Source organism: Hemicordylus capensis, chromosome 4, assembly GCF_027244095.1.
Source record: "Hemicordylus capensis ecotype Gifberg chromosome 4, rHemCap1.1.pri, whole genome shotgun sequence".
Lineage (NCBI taxonomy): Eukaryota > Metazoa > Chordata > Lepidosauria > Squamata > Cordylidae > Hemicordylus > Hemicordylus capensis.
The window spans coordinates 167368675-167393803 of NC_069660.1; the positions used below are offsets into that span (position 1 = coordinate 167368675).

At 43.1% G+C, this 25129-nt stretch overlaps 1 protein-coding gene across 9 annotated transcripts in view; it reads right to left on the minus strand.

The window, feature by feature from the left end:
* Positions 1-25129, minus strand: part of RRBP1 (ribosome binding protein 1) — a 191877-nt gene that overhangs the window by 12505 nt on the left and 154243 nt on the right. For all 9 annotated transcript variants that reach the window (XM_053246948.1, XM_053246950.1, XM_053246947.1 and 6 more), the window contains 3 exons: positions 24265-24339; positions 18291-18380; positions 6763-6855 (listed from right to left, as the gene is read on the minus strand). In XM_053246948.1, the coding sequence (XP_053102923.1) occupies positions 6763-6855; positions 18291-18380; positions 24265-24339 (258 nt within the window). The remainder of the gene's footprint in view (positions 1-6762; positions 6856-18290; positions 18381-24264; positions 24340-25129) is intronic.

The window sequence follows — 25129 nt, forward strand, 5'->3', positions numbered from 1 at the left end:
AAGCTACCTAGGCAGAGACATAAATGTCCACTTTAAAATGTTGCGTGAACGTAGATGGATTATTCAAGGTTGCAGCCCTACAGGTTTCCTGGATGTGTGCACTGGTTGAAAAAAGGTGGCTGAGGTTGCCACCACACATGTTGAGTGGGCTGTGATATAGAAGGGAGGCTGAATGTTTTGTGTTTCATACGCCAGAGCGATACACACGCTAATCCATCTGGCAATAGTTGGAGAAATCACTACCCTGGTAGAAGGAAATGGACAGAGAGTCAGTTTTACGGAATGAGACTGAGCTGCTGAAATAGTCCAATTTGTGCCATAATTGCAACTGAGAGTGTTTGGGATGTGGACGGACCTTGGACTTTAGGACCTCAAGGGAAAGGTCAAAGTTGGATGAATATCCTAGGTTCCACTTTAAGGCCAACCGTGAGGGTTCCACTGTGTTAGGGAGCCTGCTAACATCTGGTCGTCCACCGGAAAATCTCATGCCGGGGTAGGGAACTGGACAAATGCCCAGCTGACGTTCTGAGGGAGAGGTCGGCAGGTAGCACCCAGCAGGACTGACGACACTCTGCCTGCCTTAGGCTAGGCTGCAAGCAGTAAACAATTCTCTTGGATTAGTTGGGTGTGGCCATGGAGGAGGGCGTTCCGCCCCGGAAGAGCAGCTAGGCGAGAATGTTAAGATAACTGGAGAGTCCAGAGGTATAAGTCTGTGAGAGATTATGAGCCTGTGGTAATATATCCCATGATGGGAATAGTGGTCATCACGAAAACAGTGATATTGATCGAGGCGCTGCCCCATGCCATCATCTCATGGCTAAGATGGTTTTGTATGGAGAGAGACTGTCAATAGGCTAGATTGAGATGGAATAAGTCGACTGTATGGTTGGTGCTTGCCACCTGTAATGGGGGACCCACTAGAGATTAAAACAGTGGGTCATATCCTTACTGCCTGGAAGGAGTCTTGATATTTTTATTAGGTGCTGGAGATGAGCTCCCCTAGGAACCATGGCTGTTACATGACCATGGAGAAAGTATTTAAGATGGGAATGGGGAGGCCAATGTGGCACTGGTTACTACTAGGCCATGCACCGGACCTGGCTGCACGTCCTTCTCTACAGAGGAAGCAGACCTCAAAGGGCTCATGTTGCTGAGTGGCTGGACGATGGCTCATGATTTTGCTTGAAATTGAGGTTCACCATGTGATGTGCTGGGGTATGTGTGAGAGCCCATGCAGACTATGCAGTACTGGGTAGGAGGTATGTCACTAAAGCTTAGTACGGCCCTCTTGGTTGCTACCTCATATGAGATTGTTGAGCCAAAGAGTGGAGATCTGAGGGCAAGTGTACTTTGTGTTAGTGGTAGTACAATGTACCCCCCCCCTTCATCAATTTTGTGTTTGGAAATGAGGTATGCTACTCTCAGGGGTGTGCCCTCGTACTTGTGATCAGAGATGTTGACATGCCTGAGGCTTTCCTCTGTTGGGAGTGGCAGCTACACTTGCATGCCAGAGCTTGACCCAGGTGGGATACCTGGGTGGGACTGTGGACCCATAGTGGACTGTGGACCCAACCTACCATGGTTGGAGGAGGCTGTCCACTGTTGTGTCGTCGTTAATTTGGCATTGTTCACATTATATATTATTAACTGTGGGACATCTGGAAGGGTGAACAGGGCCAGAAGGGCTGTCGACGTGAACTTCCTCCCCCGCTAGCTGGAGGCAGATGGAACTATCCTTAGGGACTTAGCTCGTAGGTGGTCTCTCTGAACAATACTACCCCAGAAACCCAGAGCCAGGAGGATGAAGGAAACAGCCTCCTAAGGAGATATGAAGCCTAGACTCCATGCAGCCACCCTATGAGAGGCTAGGGTGAGGCCTTGGGAGGGGAGAATCGGAAAAGGCAAGGCTATCAGTGCCTGTGGTTTCAGGCACACACCTGAAAGGTCATTCTCCTCAGAAGTATGGGTTGCATCCTTAATGGATATTACGGTTGCCTCTTGTGAGGGAGAATATTAGTGTTGCTGGAAGTTCATTTGAACAAAAAATTAATTATGTCCTTTAGTGAAGAGGAGCTGGAGTAGATGGGCCATGGGCCTGATCTAGCATGGCTGTTCCTGTGCTGTTACAGAAGCGACAGTCACAGACCTTGTTGTGCACCCCCTAGAGCCTTGAAAGGGGTGGTATAGGAATGCAACAAATAAATAATAAAATAATTAAGAATACTGTGGTCTCCCATTCAAACCAAGCAGGGCTGATCCTGCTCCACAGATGAAAGTACCCTCGCCTGCCCGAATGTAACCAGTTTTTCTGGTCATAGGGGCCTGTAATGTAATAAATTTGTTAGTGTCCCAGACAAAGTGTGGCATAAACACATATCATAGTAGCAGCAGTGGCATGGACATGGTTATAAGGCTGTGACTCAGCCTCTAAGGGAGGAAACTTCCGCAGAAATGAGGGATGCCATATAGCTGGCCCGAGGTGCATTTTTCTTCCCTCCATTCACCCTTTACACCCTGGAGGTTCCAAGGAAGGAAAAGAGTATTTGTCGATATGACCCCTAGAGGGCCATGCATGATTGCACCCTCACAAAATGGGCTCTTTGGCAAAGCTGCAGAAAGGGCCCTCCCAGGTTTGCTAGGAAGAGCTGCCTAAAAGCCAGTCGACTGAGCTTAGTGCAAACAGCTTTTGTGGCAAGGGTTACAAAACTCCAACAGGGTGAGGAGTTAGGCCTAGAGGAGGGGGCCACCGCCTAGGCAGGTCTGCGGTCATAGGAAAGGTGCCTGCTGGCCCCGATTTTATTTATTCATTCATTTTTAAATTTATTTTTACATTTACATCCCGCTCTTTCTCCAAGGAGCCCAGAGCAGTGTACTACATACTTGAGTTTCTCCTCACAACAACCCTGCGAAGCAGGCCACGCCGAGAGAGAAGCGACCAGCCCAGAGCCATCCAGCAAGCACCAAAGCTGAACGGGGAACCGAACCCGGGTCTCCCTGGTCCCAGTCCAGCACTCCAACCACTACACCACACTCTCACCAGTTTTACCAGGCTCTCCTGCCTGGGAAGTGCTAGTGAAGAGGAGGGGGGGTAGTTGAGGCTGTGGTGTCTGGTACAATTCCTCTGCTCCCCGCATGGTTGGTTGCAGCACTCCTGGGCTAGACCCAGGCGCTTTGCCTCACTGCTGTGAACAGACCTCCATTGGAGTTAGTAGTTACCGCTGCTCCCATCCGCTTCCCGCCAATTACTTGAGCTGCTGGAGGCTGCACTTCTTCCCCCCCGGACCTCCAGCCATTTGTTTGGTGCCAGCCTAGGTCCGCGGCTGCCTCATGGAGACAAGGATCAGACACAAGAAGGGGCAACTGATTGTGTTGAGGCAAGGGCTGCAGAGGTGAATGGGTAGGCAATGAATGGGCCCAAAACCTAGAGAAAAAGCCTCCTTTGGAGTTGCTGCGGCCCAATATTCGTGGAGGAAGATCCAATATCTCTGAGAGGGGGGAGGCGGGGGAATGGGGAGAGATTTGGATGCTCGCCATAAGCCTTAAGAGCAAGGAGGGAGGAAAGGGGGGGATAGAAGGGGGGATTCAGAGGAACAGAGGATCAAGGGCTTTTTAAAAACCAGCTTTCTACTCTGGGTGTACTGATTTAGGCAAGCTGGTAGGCTAATTGGGGGGAACCAACCTTTAAGCGGTACACCCCATGGAAAGAGCTCACCATTTTTCCTTTGTCTGGTTCCCTCAGCACGTTGTTTTAGGTGGATTAACCAGGGGAATTGCTGCCGCCGCTCTGATTCGGCTCTCCAGCAGTAAGGAGGACTCTAAAGCCTCTGCCTGCCTTTTTTCCTCCCTGTATGTCGCCTCACGCCAAGTCTCACAGCCTGAGGGTGAGAGACTGGCTGTGACATCATCCTGCGGCCTGCATGTTGCCTTACGCCGAGGCTCAGGGCCCGAGGGCAGAATGGCTGAGACCTCATCTTGCTGGACGGCTCTGTGAAAGCCGGCAAGGACGCAACTGGTGGTGGAGATCCGGGCGCTCTCATGTCCTTAGGGAACACACTCCTCATTCTCCTCGCAGGAACGGAGACATTATAGGCATTCCTGCGCGCTCCATACAGTTAGAGAAGTAGGAGAGGGGAAGAGGAGAGAGGATTGAGGAACTGAAGCAGAGTAAAGGATAAACAGGAAAGCTTAATGGAAATTCAGGTATAAGAAATAACAAGGGAAGATTGGAGAGAAGAGAAAGTCTGCCTGGAGCAATGCAGGACTGTAAGAACTGGGCAAGGTCATCCCACTCAGGCTCAAGAGACTTCTATCTTTCAGCTAATTAACATAGTCCTGCCCTGGAGCACGTGAGGGGGATAACCCATCAAGATGGCCTTGATTACAGCAACCGAGAAGAGTGAATATTCAATAATGGGCCCATTGGTCCATCTAGCTCAGTATTGTCTATACAGACTGGCAGCGGTTTCTTCAAGTTTGCAGGCAAGAGTCTCACTCAGCTCTATTTTGGAGATGCCAGGGAGGAAACTTGGAACCTTCTGCATGCAAGAGGTCTTTCCAGTGCGGCCGCATCTTCTGAGGGGAATATCTTAACATGTCTCCCATTCAAATGCAAACCAGGGTGGATCCTGCTTAGCAAAGTGGACATTTAATGCTTGCTACCACAAGACCAGCTCTCCTCCTATAACAGTCAATCACTAGACCAGGTTTTACTCTTTCCTAGACATTGCTGCTGTCCGCCACTCTCATGCGACTGCGGGGGTGGGTGGAGTTGTGCTCTCGGCCCCCTTGAGGCAAGCACAGAGACAGCCATGTTGGAATTTGTCACGTGATTGACAAATTCTTATGTCTAATGTCCTAGCAGCCAATCAGCTGCTAGGACAGGTATTTTAAGGTGCTGGCTCCATAGAGCTCCTTCTCAGTTGCTTGGACTGAGCAGCCCACCTCCCACCCATTTCAGTGAGGGAAGTCATTCAGGTCCAAGTAGGAATTTTTTTGGCCACAACTTATTGGCCTTTGTGTGGCCTTTTTTCACCTAATTCTCACTGAAACTCATTTAGGGTTGTCACCTTTTGATTGGTCACTTGCTGATGTGTGGGTTAGTTTAAGTGTATTAATTAATTTTGACTGGTGAATCGTTTAAGGCAAGTGGGAAGAAGAGCAACAGCCTTTGCAGGTTCTTGTGGCTCTTGGATTGGGATCTGCCCCTACTTGGGAGCAGGCTGGCACCCGACACTCAGAGTTTTGTGGTCTGGGTGGGTAGGGCTGCCTGATTTCCCTTCAGTGGGATTTCATCCCATGGATATTATGATGTTTGGATTCTGTCCGGGAGGAACTAATACCCAGTCTGTCGCCTGGGGTTGGGCGGTCCTCCTTATGAGACTGACTCTTAGTTGGGGTAACCGCACTCTGAATTGTCATGCCTCACTGCAGGATTTGTGTTATCTAAATCAATAAAAATGGCCCTAGTCCATCCAACTATATGTGTCTTGTCTTTATTGGGGCCTGGGGGTGCAATGCTAGATCCACACTATTGAGTGGTCTATTGGATTCTCAATGTAATATTACTATTCCTTTTGCTGTTAAAGTAGCACACTTTAGTCCATCCAAACAGCAGCAGTAGCACAATACTTTCCCTAGGACAAACTAAAAGTAAAAGTAATGAACTAGCTTTCAAATTTAATAGAATTGTTCCTTGAGGGGAGAGAGGGAGTGGAAGAGAAAAATATCTTTCATTCTAACCACTGCACGTGGAGTATACATTGTGTAACTAAATGTATACATTGTGCAACATTGGAGTATACATTGTGTAACATTGCACAATTTTTGCACAGTTACACAAGTGCAAAAATTGTGCAAATGGAGTTTCACACAATTATATATAATGGATTCACTGTTGTGCAACTCCATTTGCATAATCTTTGTGCTTGTGCAAATGCACAAACATAACATATATGTTATGCATGTGTATGTTCCAACACGTGTAAAACATTGAGCTGTATGTTATTTTGCTACCACAAGATCAACTCTCCTCCTATAACATTCAATCACTGGACCAAGTTGGTAGAGGACCAACATGGTAGGAACCTCTCTGCAATATATGAATCTTAAGGTAGTGATTTAGGAAACTCTTTACAGACTGATTAAATTGATTTGTGCCCAGAGCAAAAGATCTTAATTTGTTCTAAAGAAAGGCAAAAAAGCAAAAGATGCTCTCCCTTTCAAAATATAAAAGTCAGCAGTTATCTGGATCTGACTCTAGCACTAATCAGAACACACCAATCTCTGTAAGGCAGAGAGCAGAAATAAAGAAAAACATGGTAGTTCCCACATTAGCAGAGATGGAGATTAATTTTAGATTACATTAGGTACAGAAGCAATAGAATTCAAATTGGGCACTGTGCATATTTTCCCCACAGACAAAGTTGCATAGTAGAAAGTTATCTTCCTCCTAATCCATGTGTCTGATATGTTTATATGCTTTCAGAATTGAATGCTATTATTATAATAAGGATAATGTGGGTTTGGACCAGTGTTCCCTCTCAGGTGTGCATGCTCACACGTTTTTTGTTGTCCGCTCCACTCAGTCAACTTTGAATCCCGATCACATTGAATCATGAAGGTTCCACACTGAATGCATGTGTGCACTTATACTACCGCTCAGAACAAAACTCATTCCTCACACAGATGAAAAAAAATCTGACAGAACACTTGGACCCATAAAGTTGAACCCAGGAATATGTGTGCACACATATTCAGCAATACCTTCTGAAGTGCCTCTTCAGATGCAGCCACCTTTGCTTTCCACACCTGCTCTTCCCCCTCCACACTCCTCTGCAAGTCCTTGAGCATCCTTTCCTGTTGTTTGAGGAAGGAAAGAAGTATGAGGAAAGGCAGCAGAAAGAAAAGGAAGGAAGGAAGTTTATTTGAGAGACAAATCAACTGATTAGTCAAAGATGGAGCTTCAGTGCTGTGCTCCTCTTCATTACATAAGCAATGTTACATTATATAACATTGCTTCAACTGGATTAAATGCAAATCCACACAAATTAATACAGACTGCAGAACTTAGGTTTTATTTTATTGATGCAGAAATTACTTTACCTTGATGCAACATTTTCCAAGTTTGATATAGTATGTGAGACTGTACCATTTCAGGCAGACATGAGAGCTAGAAGCCTTTTTGCTGACCTACTTGATTTGCAAGTGCAGAGGGATTTAACATGTGATCCCTCCACATGTAACCCTGTTCCTTGCAAAACATATTAGAAGGTGCTGAACCAAAAAGCATAACATTTATAGCTTTGGATGATTTTCCAACAAAAACAACAAAAAGTCCGAGAAACTAATTCTCGGATTAAGAGAGCCAGCACAGTGTAGTGGTTAGAGTGTTGGACTAGGACTGGGAAGACCCAAATTTAAATCCCCATTCAACCATGAAACACACTGGGTGATTCTGGGTCAGTCATGCATCTCTCAGCCTAACCTACCTCACAGGGTGAGGATAAAAATAGCCACGTACACCACTCTGAGCTCCTCAAAGGTGTAATAAACCTCAAACGACAAATGTGTAATAAATAAATAAATAAATAATAAATAAATAAATAAAATGGGAGTTACACAGACAATTTTCAAGGGACTCTGTTTCAGAGATCCCATATCCACAATAATTAAGGATTGGGATGCGTATCTATTTAGAAAAATACCAGTCACTTCATTTAAAGAGGCAAGTGGGAAGTCTCTGGTATGAATCTTATCTCAGTCACAAACTTGCTAGGTGGCTTCAGGCAAGATTCTTTCTCTCTCTCTCTCTCTGAGCCTCAGCTCCTCATCTGCAATATGGGGTGCTTGTAGTGACCTACTTCATAGATAGATCAAGCCATTGAGTCGGAGTTGACTCCTGGCGACCACAGAGCCATGTGGTTTCCATAGTAGAATACAGGAGGGGTTTACCATTGCCTCCTTCCGCACAGTATGAGATGATGCCTTTCAGCACCTTCCTATATTGCTGCTGCCCAATATAGGTGTTTCCCATAGTTTGGGAAACATACCAGTGGGAATTCAAACTAACAACCTCTTGTTCCCTAGGCAAGTCATTTCCCTGCTGTGCCATTATTATAATGATGACTGAGATAAACTATGTAATATTTTGAGCACTGTTAAAACAAATGCTTCCACTGCTGTTTTTGCTTCTCTATTCAAGGCAATGATTTAGTGCCTATGATCCCAATATGCTTTGTGGACAGCTGCTACTTCCATAATTATATTTATCCAGAGAAGCCCTTATCTCATATAACTGTGAACCAGCCTGGCTGTAGGATAAATCCATTGCTGTAGTTTGTCTATATATACTGCTTGAATTTATTTTATATGTTATCACTAAAGCAAATTGTACTAATGTACTCACTAGAATGTAGAGAATGCATGTGTGGAAAGAGTGAATGGGCATTCATGACAGAACATAACAACAGCCCTGCTGGATCAGGCCCAAGGTCCATCTAGTCCAGCATCCTGTTTCACACAGTGGCCCACCAGATACCACTGGGAACCTACAGGCAGGAATTGAGGGCATGCCCTCTCTCTTGCAGTTACTCCCCGCAACTGGTATTCAGAGGCATCCTGCCTCTGAGGCTGGAGGTGGCCTATAGCCCTCAGACTAGTAGCGGTTGGTAGACCTCTCCTCCATGAAGTTATCCAAACCCCTCTTAAAACACTCCAGGTTATTGGCTGTCACCACATCTTGTGGCAGAGAATTCCACAAGTTGATTATGCGTTGTGTGAAAAAGTACTTCCATTTGTTGGTTCTGGATTTCCTGGCAATCAATTTCATGGGATGACCCCTGGTTCCAGTGTTATGTGAGAGGGAGAGGAATTTATCTATCGACTTTCTCCACACCATGCATGATTTTATAGATGTATCATATCTCCCCGCAGTCATCTATTTTCTAAACTATAAAGCCCCAGGTGTTGTAGCCTTGCCTCATACGAAAGGTGCTCTAGGCTCCTGATCATCTTGGTTGCCCTTTTCTGCACTTTTTCCAGGTCAACAATGTCCTTCTTTAGATGTGGTGACCAGAATTGTACGCAGTACTCCAAGTGTGGCTGCACCATAGTTTTGTATAAGGGCATTATAATAGTAAAAGTTTTCTTTTCAATTTCCTTCCTAATGATCCCTAGCATGGAATTGGACTTTTTCACAGCTGCCGCACATTGAGTCGACACTTTCAACCAGCTGTCCACCACCACCCCAAGATCCCTCTCCTGGTCAGTCACTGACAGCTAATCACTTTATTTTGGTCATCAACCAAAGATAATATCACATGAATATGTTTCGAGATTTGCAGATAATATAAGAGATGCTTGGCCACCAAATTAGAAATTGTATCATTAAAATTGGACAGCAAGAAAGCAAGATAAAATTCATCAGTATGGCCAGGAATATTCTTCAAAATTGCTGAGATAAAATTTGTACGGATATCCTTGTAAAAGTCACAAAATAAAATTACATGGGTGGTGGATTCTATAGTGCCTGAGCCGCAGGGACATAAATGCAAAGAGTATGGGATCCCTTTAAACTTCCCCTCTAAAACAGGCGTGGGGAGAGCATTAAGTCAAGCGAGAGTTAGGGCGCGCCTAAATTTTGAGATTGATATGTTACTTAAGTAGTCAGCAGGTTTCAGATTATAAAGCTGATTAGCCATGTACAAGTCTCCGGTATTCTAGTTGCTTCAACTTGTAATTGTGTATCGATAATGCGCTGTTTGATGGCCCTCGTGGCTTGGAGATGTCCAAGCCGAATTAAGTTCTTCCTGCGGGAGCAGGAAGAATAATGTTATAATTTAATTTTAACCATCAGCTTAAAGAGAGATCCTTTCGGAGTGGGGACCCAACTTCTTATTTCCCTCCATTGTGAAAACTCTCCATTTAGCTGGAAGCAATACGTCGTCTGAATGAAAACTCCTGACTAAACCAGCTGTCAGGGTTTTCCCAACTGTTTGGTCTTATCACCTTTCATCGGCTAGATGGAGGGGCTCAGTTCTCCTTCCAGAGGTGGGAGTCCAGGGGGCCTTCGTACCCTAAAAAGTCTGGAAAACCCTGGATGAACATCTGGAGAGACCTTTCTGCTATCATTGGACCAAACGGGAAGAGGCATTTTCGCCTAGTCACAGATGACCTGCTCTAACTCTTTTATCTTTCCTAATAAATCTCTGAGATGTCCACGGCTGTGAGTTTGGCAGATCTATGGCTTTTTAAAAATCTTTTTAATCTCTTGCTCATTTCCTGTTATCTTTATTTTGCTGGAGATCTCAGCATTCCAATGCTAACAGCTTTCAGTTTTGCCTCGAAGAATTTTTTTAAATTTCTGATACTCCAGCAATTACTTATTTCTTACTTTAATTTTGAACTCTAAACTATTTATAGCTTTCGTCGGAGATCATTATGGGTTTTGTTTGTTTGTTTTTTCCATTTTAAACTCTTTGTGGAACCCACCCACCCTGCCTTGAACTTCCCGGCAGATAAGAACATGCAATGGAGAAGTGGAATGGAGAAGAGGATAGACTTGGAGAGAAGAACAGCTTCTTTTTTTCTCTTTTGATTTCATTTTTTTATTTTATTGTTTTGCAAAGCCACAAGTCTAACCAGGATACGTATGTCTTACAAAGCCCTGCATGGAACAATTCTGCTTACCTGCTTGCTGGGAGGATTCGACTCTAGAAGATTTTGCTTTGAACTAATAGTTCCATTTACAATTCCTTCTGTTTGCATGGCTGACAAAGTGTTTTAAGGCTGAACAATAATCTTTTTGCCATTAATTAGCTACACTCTGACTGGGGAAATGAAAGTGTTGGAAAAAGAGTTTACTTCTTTCATGTTGAGACCTGACTTTATCTTGAAGAATTCCCATATATATTACTTGGTCGAGCTGGAGAAGTGAAGATTTATTATTCCTCATTAGTCTCATTCCTCATTACTTTCACTTTTACTGAATGTTGATCTTGCTAAAGACAGGCTGGGCTAACCGGTATGGGGAGAGACTGTTTCACTTTGAGATAAATTCAGAAGATTCTATCAGAATGGACTTGAAAGCTTTAATTTTATTTGAAACTTTACTTGCTTCAGTTGTTAACCTTTTGTGGGTGTATTAATATTAATTTGGCTCTGGGAACTACAACTATGGTGAGGTTCTACAGGGATTGATCTCAACTGGAGTGATTTCTCTTTGAAGAAACTTGATAACCGTTTGTCTCAGCCACAGAAGTTATAGTCCCGGCATTGCTTAGTCTCTCCCCTATGAAAGAATGTGCTTGGACATTGTTTCTAAGATTTCAAATTAACCCTTTGTGGTGTGAGTGGGAAGATTCTCAAAGCCTCAAAGATCTTAATGCTGGCTTCTCCCTTTTTTCTATGATGTTTCTTTCCTTTTCCTTGGTTCGGAGAAATGTGATTAACTCAAGGTCTATCTACCTATCTAAAGGTTCTAACTTTGAGTATAAATACATATCATACCTCTTTAATTGGCTCTTCAATGTATTCCCTTGCTTAATGTTTTCTACATCAAATATTATTTAGGGAGTTCCACATAGGTTTAATACTGAAATAACCTCAATATTTAAAGTCTTAACCTAAAGAATTAATACATATCATCAGAAAAGAAACTGAAATATATGTGATCACTTAGGGTTTAACTTTACTTAGTCTTTCAAGGTATTCCCTGTGTTAACTGCCTTTCTTATTTCAACCATCAATATTTAGGGAGTTCTAAATAAGGTCTAACTTGGGTAATAATCTAATCAGGAATGTGGCATTATGAACCCGATGGTTTCAAAGACCTAAGACATGTCACATATCTTAGAAACCCTATGAAACCCGATGGTTTCAAAGACCTGAGACATGTCACATGGGTTCTCTTTTGTTTTCTTGTTTTCCAAGGAAGAAATGAGAATGCATTGGGATTGCAGGATTCAGGGAAGAACTGAGAATATTCTTGCAAACTTAATTCTTAGAAGCAAACTGATATAATAGCACAAATATTTTTAAACATATGGAACAAGATTACTGGCTCCACCTTATTATATGACATTATAGTTCTAAAAGGATACGAATGACAAGCAGCTGAAGATTATGCTGTTTCTCTTTTTAGCTCCAGTTCACTATTCCCTCTTTCCTCCCCTATGGGCTTTCTTTATTACCCGTTACGAATACTTTATAATAACACTTTGAGAATTGGAAGTAAACTGCGTAGATATATGTACAGAGGGGATATTTCACTGCTATGGTTTGATAGCTTATGCCACCAGCTGTAGGTTATAAAGATCAGTCAAGGCTGAATTTAGTCTCCCTCCATTTATCTATCCGGCTTGTTTGTTTGTTTTTCATTACATGTGGAGGGGGACTGTTAGAGGTTTAGCTGATCTTTGTTAATTATATTACTATGGTTTTTGAATACCAATCTGCAACGAGATGGGATATTTATATGTTGGTGGACACGTGGCCTTGTATTTACAACACGCATACTACTGTTGTCATGGCAGAATTTGTACCTTCAATTCTTGTTTTCTTCTCCACTGAATATTCTCGTTGGAAATCGTTTTGTATACATAGTTGTCTAATAATTAATTGAATTCAGGGGGAGTGTTCTGTGAGAGTTTTAAATTCTATTCTCTCTGATGATTAGATTTATAGATGAGCCCATAGACATCAATAAGTTTTTTCTGTACTGCTGTTTTTTGAACTTCCCATGGATTCTACAGGAGGTAGCTGAATTGCTTTTGGAGGAGAGAGCCAGTATGAAGGGACTGGTGTGATTTAGGGCATGATTTGAGTGCAGAGAAATGCACAACCAATTTATGTTTGGCTTGATAGATCTTCCCTTATTGTATTGAAATTATTATAATATAAACGGCATTGAAGCACATTTAAAATTACACACTAGGACATATTTGAGACATATATTTGAGGTACATTTTAAAATACACATCTATTTTTGAGCTCTTACCAGTGGGATTGAATTAATCAACTCTATCTAGATCCCTTCATTTGATATTTGAAACTCAGTTGGAAGATAATTGCATAGCATTTTGCTGGTGAAGTCTGCTGGTGAGGTTTTTGTGGTTAACCTGTAATCTGGTTTGATAGAACAAGGATTTAAAAATTCTCTGAATTCATTTTTGGTTCTGCTAGAAACATAGATGTCCTTTGATCTTCTTAGATTCTCTCAGTCCATCAGCTTGACATATAAGATAATATACTAAATCTCTCATTTAATGTAGCTGGGACAGAAAAGACTAGAGGATCCAGGATTTTTCAGAATTTCCCCTGTTATTTAGCACCAGAGAGTAATACATAACAAAACATATTTTATTAAATATATATTAAAATATATAAATAAGACTCAGTTAACTTACTTAATGAAGTTTTTGAATAAACTCCTTTTCTTATTATTATTTATATAGGTTTCAAATCAGATGCAGGATTGGAGTGAGAGAATTTATACTCTTTTCCCTCTAGAATACAGAATTTAACCACCAATATTTAACAACATTTCTTGAGCTTGTGGTGTGGAGCTCACACCACAGAGTATTGGGGATGTCTGGCTCTGCGCTCGAATTACTTGCATTATTTCTATTTTGTACGTCAGAGTTGGGTTGGTTCCCTCCTCCTTAGATTACCTGACAGTAGGATGATCAACCAGGTTGGGGCTGGTTTTTTCCCCTCCCCCCCTTTTTTTCTCCAGGGTTAGGGTTCAAGACTCTTTTATTGATAGCTACTGATAGCCAGTTAAGGACTAACTTTCAATTCTATTGTATTTTGATTCTGTATTGGTTTTGAGGGATAAGACTTTGTACGTTAACTTGTTTGGTTTTGATGGATTCTCAGAGATGTAACCTTTCTGTTTCCACTTATAACACTAATAAAAGCATTTTAAAAAACCTCTCCATTTATCCCTACCCTCTATTTCCTGTCCTTCAACCAGTTAGCAATCCACACGTGTAGTTGTCCCCTTATCCCATGACTCCTAAGTTTTCTCAGGAGTCTTTGATGAGGAACTTTGTCGAAAGCTTATTGGAAGTTCAGGTATACTATGTCAACTGGATCACCTTGAGCCACCCACTTGTTGACACTCCCAAAGAACCTGAAAAGGTTTGTGAGGCAAGATCTACATTTGCAAAATCCATGCTGATTCTACCCCAGCAGGGCCTGTTCTTCTATGTGCTTTACAATTTGATCTTTGAGGATGCTTTCCATCAATGTTTCTGGAACGGACGTTAAGCTAACCAGTCTGTAACTTCCTGGGTCGCCCCTGGATCCCTTTTTGAAAATCGGTGTTACATTTGCTACTCTCCGGTTCTCTGGTACAGTGCCTGATTGTAGGGATAAGCTATATATTTTTGCAAGGAGGTCGGCAATCTCACATTCGACTTTTTAAAGGATGTATGTATTGCCCTGGCAATTTGCTAGTTTTCAATTTTTCCAAACAGTTTGCAACATCAACTGTTACCACTTCTAACTGACTCAGTTCTTTAGCCTCTGTCCCTGAAAAGCCTGGTTCAGGGACAGGTATATGCTCAGTATTCTCTGCCGTGAAGACAGATACAAAGGCGTATCTAGGGAAAATAGCACCTAGGGCAAGCACTGAAATTGTGCATCTGACACCCATCTTTCAGATAACTTTACCATATCAGCTCAAAAATACAAGTTCAGGCACTTTCAGGAGAAACAGGTTGTAAGCAACACACACACACACACACACACACACACACACACACACACACACACACGTGGCACATATGTGCCAGTTGACTTCCCAAGGAAATACAGCACATCCATGTGCTGGGCATGCCTCCATAGAGCTAAGCAGTGAAAGCTCTCTTTAGCAAATGCTCTGCCATCTCAGCACACCTCACTACAGGTTGCTGCCTCCAAGAAATTTAGGGATGGGTTTTTTCTGTCCAAACAGCTTTTGCCTTAAAGGGAGATGGTTGCAATGGGAAAGCCTAGGGGCCCCAAACAATCTGAAATCATCCAGCCGCTTACAATAGGCTTGGATCCAGCAGCCTGATCAGGAAGAAGGTGGAAGTTGCAACTAGCCACAGAACAGCAAAACAGTGTGATATTCAGGTTTTGTTTTGTTTTTTAAAGCACCACACAAGTTAAAGGCAGGCACCTTCCAAGTCTGAAATCCCACAAACCTTATAATCAGATTGGTTGACAATATGCAGATAAAGATAGAGCTCTGTATAGAGAATTAAACAGCGTGCGAGTGAATATTTCTATTTTATTCCACTCCTTCAGTTTTGCCAGTTTACAAGGTATTAAACCAACATTGTCTTTTTAAGGGATGTTTTGTCCACTTACTTTTGTGCCATGTATATATGTTTTTTAAATGCTTGGGTCCCTTGCCAACAACTTTGCATTCTTCTGACTCTCTAGATCAGGGAAAAATCTAGACTTGGGTCTTGCAGAGGCCATTTGAACATGTGTGGCGGCCATTTTTGTTTTCAGCAGCCTTTGTTTATTTTTTAAAATGGCTGCCGCACATGCTCAAATGGTCCCTGCAAGGTCCTACGCAGAGACCTTTTGAGCATGTGCAGCAACCTCCAAAATGGCCACTGCACTGATCTTTGTAGGCCCAAACAGGCCTGAAAATCAGCCCAGGATGAGCTGCGGCAGTGATCTAAGAGGCCGGTGGGGGGACCCTTGCAGACCCCACCCTCCTGCAGCCTTTAGGAATCCCCCCGAAGGGGCTACAGGTAAAAATAATTTTTTAATTTAAAAAAATCCACGAATTGAGAGTGGGGGGCAGCATGGCACTGGTGCCACCCCTCAGTGGCGCCTAGGGCACGTGCCCTGGCTGCCCCACCCTAGTTTCACCTATGCAAAGAACTCATTTAGCTTCTCTGCAACCTCCATATCCTCCTTAATAATCCCTTTCACTCCCTCATTGTCTAATGGTTCGACCACCTCCCTGGCAGGTTTCCTGCTTCTGATGTATTTAAATAAGTTTTTGTTATTCCCCTTGATGGTTTTAACTAAATGTTCCTCAAACTCTCTTTTTGCCTCCTTTATTGTCACCTTGCACTTCTTTTGCCAGAGTTTGTGTTCCTTTCTGTTCCCTTTATTTGGACAGCCCTTCCAATTTCGGAAAGAAGTCTTTGTTAGCCATGCTATCATTCTCCTGGGCATAGTGATACTTTTCTTCCTTTTTGGTATACTTTCTAACTGGGCTTCTAGTATTGTGGTTTTGAGTAAACTCCATGCATTCTGGAGTGAAGTGACTCCCCTGATTTTCCCTTTCAGTTTTCTTTTCATAATACACCTCATTTTGGAGACGTTTCCTTTTCTGAAATTCAAAATGTCTGAAAAACCAGTCTGTGAAACCAGTGATAGGGGTGTGAAAGCCAGCTCAAAATCGAGCTAGCTCGCCCTTGAGCTGGGCCTGGTTTGAGGTCAAGCTGAATTGGCCAAGCTAGTTCGGGCCTGGGTTCAGGATGGTGGGGGTGATAAAACTGGGTTTAAAAAGTAATGACTTTCCACTGCTGAGGGCTGCAGTGGCCTCGGGGTATGTGTGTGTTGTGGCGGCCACGGTGTGTGTGTGTCCTCCAGTGGCTTCCCCTCTGCCCACTGGCTTCCCCCTGTGGCAGGGATTTGAACTGGACCAGACATGTTTGGTTATGTCAGCCCCTCAATCCGGGCTCAGTTTAGTTTGAGGCCAAGCCAAACCGGTCAAGTCAGTTTGGCCCCACTTTTAGGGTGGCAGGAGGAATAACACTGAGTTTTAAAAGTGATGACTTGCTGCTGCTGAGGGCTGCAGTGGCCTCAAGGAGGTGCTGTGGCAGGCGTGGGGGGCGTCTCCGGTGGCTCTCCCTCTCCCCACTGGCCTGAAGCTCATTTTTGGGCTGTTTTGGGTCACGCAAATGGCCAGTGTGCATGCAGAACGACCCAAAAAATGGCCCCATGAGCATGCAGAGGGCCAAAATGCCCCCAAAATGGCCCAGAGAGGCTCAGGGGAGCCATCGGAGACCCCCTGTGGCTGCCGCAGTACTCCCTGAGGCCACCACAGCCCTTGGCGGTGGCAAGTCATTACTTTTAATAACATTACTCAGTGTTATTGATCCCCCTCCACCCTCAAACTGGGCCTGAACCGGCTTGGCCAGTTCGGCTCAGCCTCAAACCTGGCTCGAGGGGGTTTCAAAACCAAACATGTCCAGTCCAGTTCAAATCCAGTTTGGATTTGAACCGAACCGGGAAAAGCGGTTTTGTGCACATCCCTAACCAGTGGCTGCCAAATGAAACCATAAACTGAAGTATCAGCACAAAAGATCTGAGGGAGCAATGAGACAGATAACTGAATAAATGGGGCTATTCTGCAAATGGCTTCTTTGGGAGACGGGTGACTATACTTCAAGGCAGAGGGTGCACACTCCAGAATGTGTAGTCTTATCTTCATGCAACATCTAGAGTTGGTTGCTCTAGATTCTATTAACAGGGAAATTACTAACTTTAATTTATCTTGTGAAACTTTAATAAATTCTATTATTTGAATCCCTACTTGTCAATCAATGGGAACTCTGTGGTAACATGCTTCCTTCCAACTCAAGGGAACAGACATGCTTCCTTCCCACTTAAGCCAGCAATCCCTCTGGCAGGAATTCCTAGGGTCTTCCTAGGGTCTCCTAGGGTCTGTGCCTTCTCAAGGTCTTCTCAGTGTATTTCTTTGGAAGAAAGCAGATCTATATGTCATAAAGACCCTGCAAATGAAGTGGAAGCCTGCATGCATGGGAGTCCCATATGTACAATGGAATGTTGGGATTTGCAGAACGTTTTGAGCTTGAAATGTTCTGACTCGAAATGGGTCATTTTGAGTGTTTCAAGATCGAAACAGAATCAAGGGCCTATTTGCAGCCTGGTGTTCTTCTGGCCTCTGTGCACATGCCATTTGGCTGCTGCATGTGTGCAGAGGCCAGAAGAGTGCCAGAGATGGGGAAACCTCGGCATTAGATGCTGGGAGGGGCCCAGGTGCAAGCAGTACTGAGGCAATGACTTTTAAAAGGTGCCACCCACTGCTCTTCGCTGTACCCCCTGCTTGGAACTCTCAAAACCTGAGCTCGTTCTGTCAGAACAACCAGCTTCACTGGTTGTTCTGACTGAATGTTCTGAGCATTTGCATTCCATTCCAAGCTCAGAACAGAATGGAAATTCCATTCTGTGCACATCCCTTTTGCAATGCAAACAATCCTATTGATTGAAGACAATATATTTGATGTTGCTGGTGCAAATGATATTTTACTTACTGTCTCTGCAAGAATGGTCCTATACTGACTGCATTCTGCTTGCAAAGTGCTCAGTGCCTCATCTGCTTCTCTTAATGAAAGTGCCATCTCCTAAAAGAATGATGCATACATAAGTTTTCAAATCATGCAACCCTTGCTGCCTCTTCAGTTTCCTTATAAACAGGTAATATACAGTTCATAGAATCATTGACAAAGTGAAAAGATGTTAAAAAGGCAGTCAAGTCAAATCTTCTGGACCATTTGCTCTTCCCATTTTACTTTCAGTTGAAGCAAACCTGAACCAAACCCAAAAACCAGTTCAGGGCAGGAGAGACATTTTCAATCAACAAGAATGGAAACCAAACCAAAAATCTCTTGTTTGTTTTCAAACTGAACCAAGCCTCTCTAGTCTAAACACATAAAAGATAACTGATTCAAAACAAAATGATTCAATAATCAGGTGCTCAGATTACAGTTGCATGATGGTTTTATTTCCCTGCTTTTCTATCTTGTTTTGATTGTTAAAGTTTTATTTTTAAATCAAAGAAAACAGTTTAAAAATAATTTTCTTCTCAATTTTAATAGTTATAATTGAATTCATTATTCATTTTAGTTTATCTTGCAAACAAGAGAGTTTGATATGCAAGTTGAGGAGGACAGCTAGTCTTATGGTAGCAAGCATGAATTGTCCCCTTTGCTAAGCAAATTCCAAATCATTTACACAATGAGCTTTGCTACATGCTGCAGAAGGAAACTCACAACCTATGCCCCACAAGCAATCCAACTGATTGGTGGCAAAATACTTCCAAACACAGTCAAACCTCAAACATGAGTAAATGGTATCCTCCAAGTGTTTCCAATATGTTTTGTTTTTTTAATTGGAGGACAATGTCAAAACATCCTATTTAGAGCTATTTAGTAAATAAATGATGTTACTTCATGAACATCTTAATTAAAAAGTGCTTTTTAGAGAGTCCTAAAGCATTGCTGAGTATTATAAGAGTGAACTATAATTGTGTACTTACAGTCTTGTACACAATTTGCTCCAGAGAGGCCTGCAACCAAGTCTTTTGAAAAAAATAGTGCAAATTGTGCAGGAGCATTATCACCAAAAACCCTGATTACAGTAGAGGGATTCAGATTTCACAAAAGGAACCAGCTTGAAGGAGAAACTGTTTTTTCATTTGTAGCAGAATTAAAAAAGCTGTTAGAACATTGAGACTTAAGGAAAGACTTAATAATGTACTTAGAGACAAATTTGTTATGTGGACTTCACAGTGAGAGTGTACAAAATAGACTCCTAACTGAGGAAAATCTTAACTTCAGTGTGGGCTACAGAAATTGGAGTGGCCATGGAAACAGCAGTTAGAGATGTGGTGGAGCAAACAAACAGAACAAACAGAAATGAGAACAAACAGAAATGCACAAACAGAACAAACAGAAATGCACAAAATAGTTGCAATAGGTCCCTGTAATTGCTGGAAAGGGATCCCACTCTCCTGCTGAATGTAGATTTAAAGACGCATATTGCCAGAAATGCAATAGAAAGGGACACATTCAAAAGGTTTGGGGCACTACCAGGAGTCCAAATTCACAGCACTGTATAGAAAGAAAAATCCCAAGGTTCATGCCCTGAACATGGATAGTAGTGATTCAGACTGTGAGAATTGGCAAGTCTGGGACTGTATAATATCAGTAAAAAGGAAGATCAGTTATATGGTTTATACCAAGGGCAGGGGCATATCTAGGGTGGGGTGGGTGGGCAGGCAGGGCACGTGGCCCAGGTGCCACTTGAAGGGGGGCACCATTTTTTAAAATTATTTTTTTAAAAAAATAGCCACCGAAAACAAAATAGCCACTGTGCATGCTCAAATGGCCTCTATGAGACCCTAGGCCATGCCAGGCCTCGCAGAGGCCATTTGAGCACACACGACAACCATTTTGTTTTCAATGGCCATTTTAAAAAAACACTTTTTTTTAAAAAAGGCCACCACACATGCTCAAATGGTCCCTGCAAGGCCCTAGAGGCCAGCAGGGGGAGGGGGAACCTTTGCAGACCCCACACATGGCCTTTAGGAAGCCCCCCCGAAGGGGCTACAGATTAAAAAAAATTAATTAAATATAATAAAAGTCACTGTACACATATTCAGTTTGACACTATGTACAGAGAATCAGGGCTTGTGAATACCGAGCTGAAGCCTATGAGCTAGGATTGTGTTCATTTGCTCTTACTGTGCTTCTTGTGATAAGTGAGTTAAATGTGATGTCTTAATAATATGGCTATTAATGGTGAGTTTGTCTTTGAATCAGTGTGAAATCCTTAGTATTAAGGCCCACTGGGAGTTGCTCTTTCTCTCATTTTAACTGTCTTTCTGAAATACTAGAATATATTCCAAGCAGTGACACAGTTTACTCTGCATATCCTTTAATTATTTTCAGAGTATCTGGGAAAAGTCAAATTCTCCATTTTTAAAAAAAACTTATGTAATAGTGATGCTACAATGCATAGTAGAGAATTAGACAGGCACTTCTGTTTAGTTTTCCAAGTACACCTCCACATAGTATTTGGGTATTTCATGAGCCCCAGCATACTGAAATTTGTCATTTTCCAGCATTTTTTGGTCTGGCTACGTCCACTGCTAAATAGTTTTTGAAATATTAAAAGATTAACGAGCTTGACTTGTATTTTCCAGCTGATATTATGGCTGGGTGGGGTGCTTGTAGTGGTTGTGGATTACAGAATTTTAACATGTTTCCCACCCACATTTTAAAAATATATATTTCCATCATTTTTCACCTAACATCATTTCTCAGGGATTAACTATTCCCTCTTTATTTTGATGCAAGTACCACTTAATTTAACAGACCTTATTCCCTTCTAAGAGTGTATAAAGAATTGTATCAATTCCCACTCAGTGCCAACAGAAGCCTATTGTTGTACAGACTGACCTTGAATTCTACCTGAGAGCCAAACAGCCTGTGGAGGCTTCATTTCTTCAGTATGGTCAAGTGAAACTTCCATAATCACAGGCAATTTGGCTCTGATACAGAGCCTCTATGTTCAAGAACAGTCTATATAGAGTCTCTATGTTCAAGAGCAGTCTGCATGGTTGGAATAGGCCAGTTTTCAACCTTCCATGGTTGGATAAGATGTTTGAGCCCTCTCTGATGATTGAGCCCTCTCTATGAACATAGGAAGCTGCCATATATTGAGTCAGACCATTGGTCGATGTAGCTCAGTATTGTCTTCACAGACTGGCAGCGGCTTCTCCAAGGCTGCAGGCAGGAATCTCTCTCAGCGCTATCTTGGAGATGCCAGGGAGGAACTTGAAGCCTTCTGCTCTTCCCAGAGCGGCTCCATCCCCTGAGGGAAATATCTTACAGTGCTCACACTTCTAGTCTCCCATTCATAAGCAACCAGGGTGGACCTTGCTTAGCTAAAAGGACAAGTCATGCTTGCTACCACAAGATTAGCTCTCATCTCATCTCTAGTGGCTGACCAGCTCTGATAGACGATCTTTGCCAGGGAATTGATAGAGGGAGTGTGACTCTGCTGGCTCTATTAGTACTGAAAGTCACTGAGAGATCTATCAATCTTGGTACCCTTCTGGAATGCCTGAGGGATCTTGGGATAGGAGGCACTGTTTTACACTAGTTCCGCTCCTAGGTCTTGGGTAGATTTCAGGTGGTGGTGCTTGGGGACAGTTGCTCTTCAAAACAGGAGTTCCTCAGGGCTCCATTCTGTCACCAATGTTTTTAAACATCTCCATGAAATTGCTGGGTGAGGTCATCAGGGGAGTTGGTGCTGGGTGCTGATGACACCCAAATCTATTTCTCCTTGTCATCAATATCAGGAAATGGAATAAGCCCTTTAAATGCCTGCCTACAGACAGTAATGGGCTAGATGAGGGATAATAAACTGAAGCTGAATCCAAGCAAGATGGAGGTGCTCATTGTTGGGGGTTGTAATTTGCAAGATGGGCTAGAACCTCCTGTTCTAGACACTCACCCAGAAAGAATAGGTTCATAGCCTGAGAGTACTCTTGGACCTGGGTCTCACCCTGGTGCCTCAGGTTGAGGCTGAGGAGCACTTTTTTTACCAGCTGCAATTGATTAGATAATTCCATCCTGTTTCTTGAGGACCTCTTGGACTACTGCAATGAGTTTTATGTAGGGCTGCCTTTGTACATAGTTCGGAAACTTCAGTTAGTTCAAAATGCAACAGCCAGATTGGTCTCTGGGGTACTCTGGAGAGACCACATTATGCCTGTTCTTAAATAGTTGCACTGGTTGGCGATATGTTTTTGGAAGGGTGCAGGGTTTGAAAGTGGTTTTGCAGTGGACGCCAAGACCAGGAAAGCACTTGCCTGGGTGCCCATCCCCGCAGCTTTCCCACATGGAGCATCCTCCCTTGCTCCCCTTAGTCTGCCACACTCATGAGAGAGTGCCCCATGGGCTGGCAGTTCAGCCTACATCATGAATATCATTGTGTAAATTTTTGATTAGTGGCCAACAGATGATTCTTCTCATGAGTAAGACTTGGGGAGCAAACATCCCCTCCGGGAAGGGGCTGGGCCCCCCTTTTCCACCCTTACTTGGTGGAAAATAGAACTTGGCTGCTCTAGAATCCCTTCTAGGGGTCTGCCCCTGCTGGGCAAAGAGGCACTTTTTAAAGCGATTCTCTAGATTGTGAGCCCTTTGGGGACAGTGATTCATCTTATTTATTTATTATTTCTCTGTGTAAACTGCTTTGGAAACTTTTGTTGGAAAGCAGTATATAAATATTTGTTGTTGTTGTTGCCTTTCAGACCCCACCAATAGCACCCTCACACAAACCAGTGGGCTGTGGAGCAGACCCTTCCAGCCATTCAAAATTCCCAGGCTAGCGCCATTGTTGCAACATATGTAAATGAGACATCGTGGGGAACCCCGGGCAAGGGGAGATGGCATTTATGGTATGGTAGGCAGAGAAATCCATGCATATGTGCTGTGGGATGACACGACTGCCCGGTGTAATCCTGCAGTCCGTCATCCTCCGAGACTGGGAAAGCTGTTGCTGGGGTACCCTTCCCTAAGGCTTGCTGGGACTTAGTATCCCAGCTGGGCGTCTGCAGCCCTCTGGCCTGCATGTGTGCCTCCATGGCCTGTCAGTCTCATGAGAGAACAGTCCTGGTCTGTAATGACAGGGTAATGCAGGAGAATTCTGATTCATGTGAACAACAGAACTTGGCTGCTACAGCAACCCTGCTTGGGTCTGCCTCTCAGCTTCCTACTCTTGTTCTCCTGCTTGTGTTTCAACTTGGTGTATTTGCACTTGTGGACACCCATGACTGCTCATCCCGAGCGGCTGAGCAGCTTAATAGGATGGCTGGTCCGGGATGGGGCGTGTTGTAGCCTGGCAACTCCTGTAGCCTGGCAACTCCATAGCTGCGCCAACAGGAGGGGCAGGGCTAGTTTTCCAAGCGGCTGCCATTGAGAAGTGCTGAAAGCATGGAGTAGCCGCATCCACGGGTGGGTCTGCACCGCTCTCTGATTGGAGTTTGCAAATGGGCACTTAACTGTGGTTAAGGACAAGTCTGCCTTCAGGTATAACTCTTCAGCAGCAAAACTGTGGTTATCAGCTGAGAACCTTGGAGAAAACCTCAGATCCCAATTGGAGTTTGTTGGGACAAACTGGAGATTATTTTTGAGGCTTAACTGCGGTTTTGTATGTTCGGGTGTACTACAGTTACAAACTCTGGTAGCTTTAACTGCAGTTAAACTGTACATGTGAACCCACCCAGTCTGCTATTCAGTTTATTAAAGTCAATAGACCCTCAAAAAGAAAAAGGGAATAAAGCAATCACATTGTCAGTCCCCACACAACTTTTTTAAACATAGGCAACCATCACTAGGCAAAGTATTCCAAATGAAGCCCTCATGATTTGATCTTGTGTGCAAATATCTTTTGCATGAAGAACCATTTCTATATGAGATTGCTTATATGAGTACTTACAGATTCTGCCTTCACACTCTTCTGTTGCAGAAGAGAAGCTTTTTCTCTGAATTGCTGCAACCATTCATTGTAAACCTGAAATGTAAACAAACAAAGCACATAAAACCTAACAAAGTGCTTAGTTTCATTGTTCTGACCAAGATATCTAGGCTCCAAGTTCAGTTCAAGATTTCCTCTTAGATTCTTAGCAGCTTGTAAATATGTGTCTAATTCTCCTTGAGCAGCTTAATAGCTTTGGCTCCTCACGTGCTTTTTTCCTTTATTTGATTTACTTCTTTATTAAACATTTCTAACTATATCTTGTTCCAAATTTAAAATCAACATATAATTGAGACTCTTCAATATATGTGTTGTCAGAAGTATAATATCTGACAACACATACATAATGTCTGAAGAGTTATATATGTTTTGTCAGACAACACACGAGTTATATATAATGTGCTTCTGACAACACATTGCATGTCCCTCCCCTTCTGTTTCACTCACTTACCCTCCCTGGTAGGAGGTCACACTGACATCTTTTGTGTGAAGTGGCAAATCCTATAAGAGTGATGGTGGGAGCTTCTGTGATTGGAAGGCTTGGGTGCCCGAGCCTGCCAATCATGGAAGTGTCCGCCATCACACTTACAGCATTCATTGCTTCAGACAAATGTGGTAGGTATGACTGTCTACTGAGGAGGGTGAGTGAGTGACATGCTGAGGGAGGGACTTCCGGCATCAGAAATATAACATCTGAAGAGGGCTATAGTCTATACCAAAAATATTATTTAAATTAAATATTTATATAATTAAATATTTGCTTATGTAACTAATTGTTACATAAGACAAACAATTGAGCTTCAGTTAGCTAATTCAATTAGTGTAA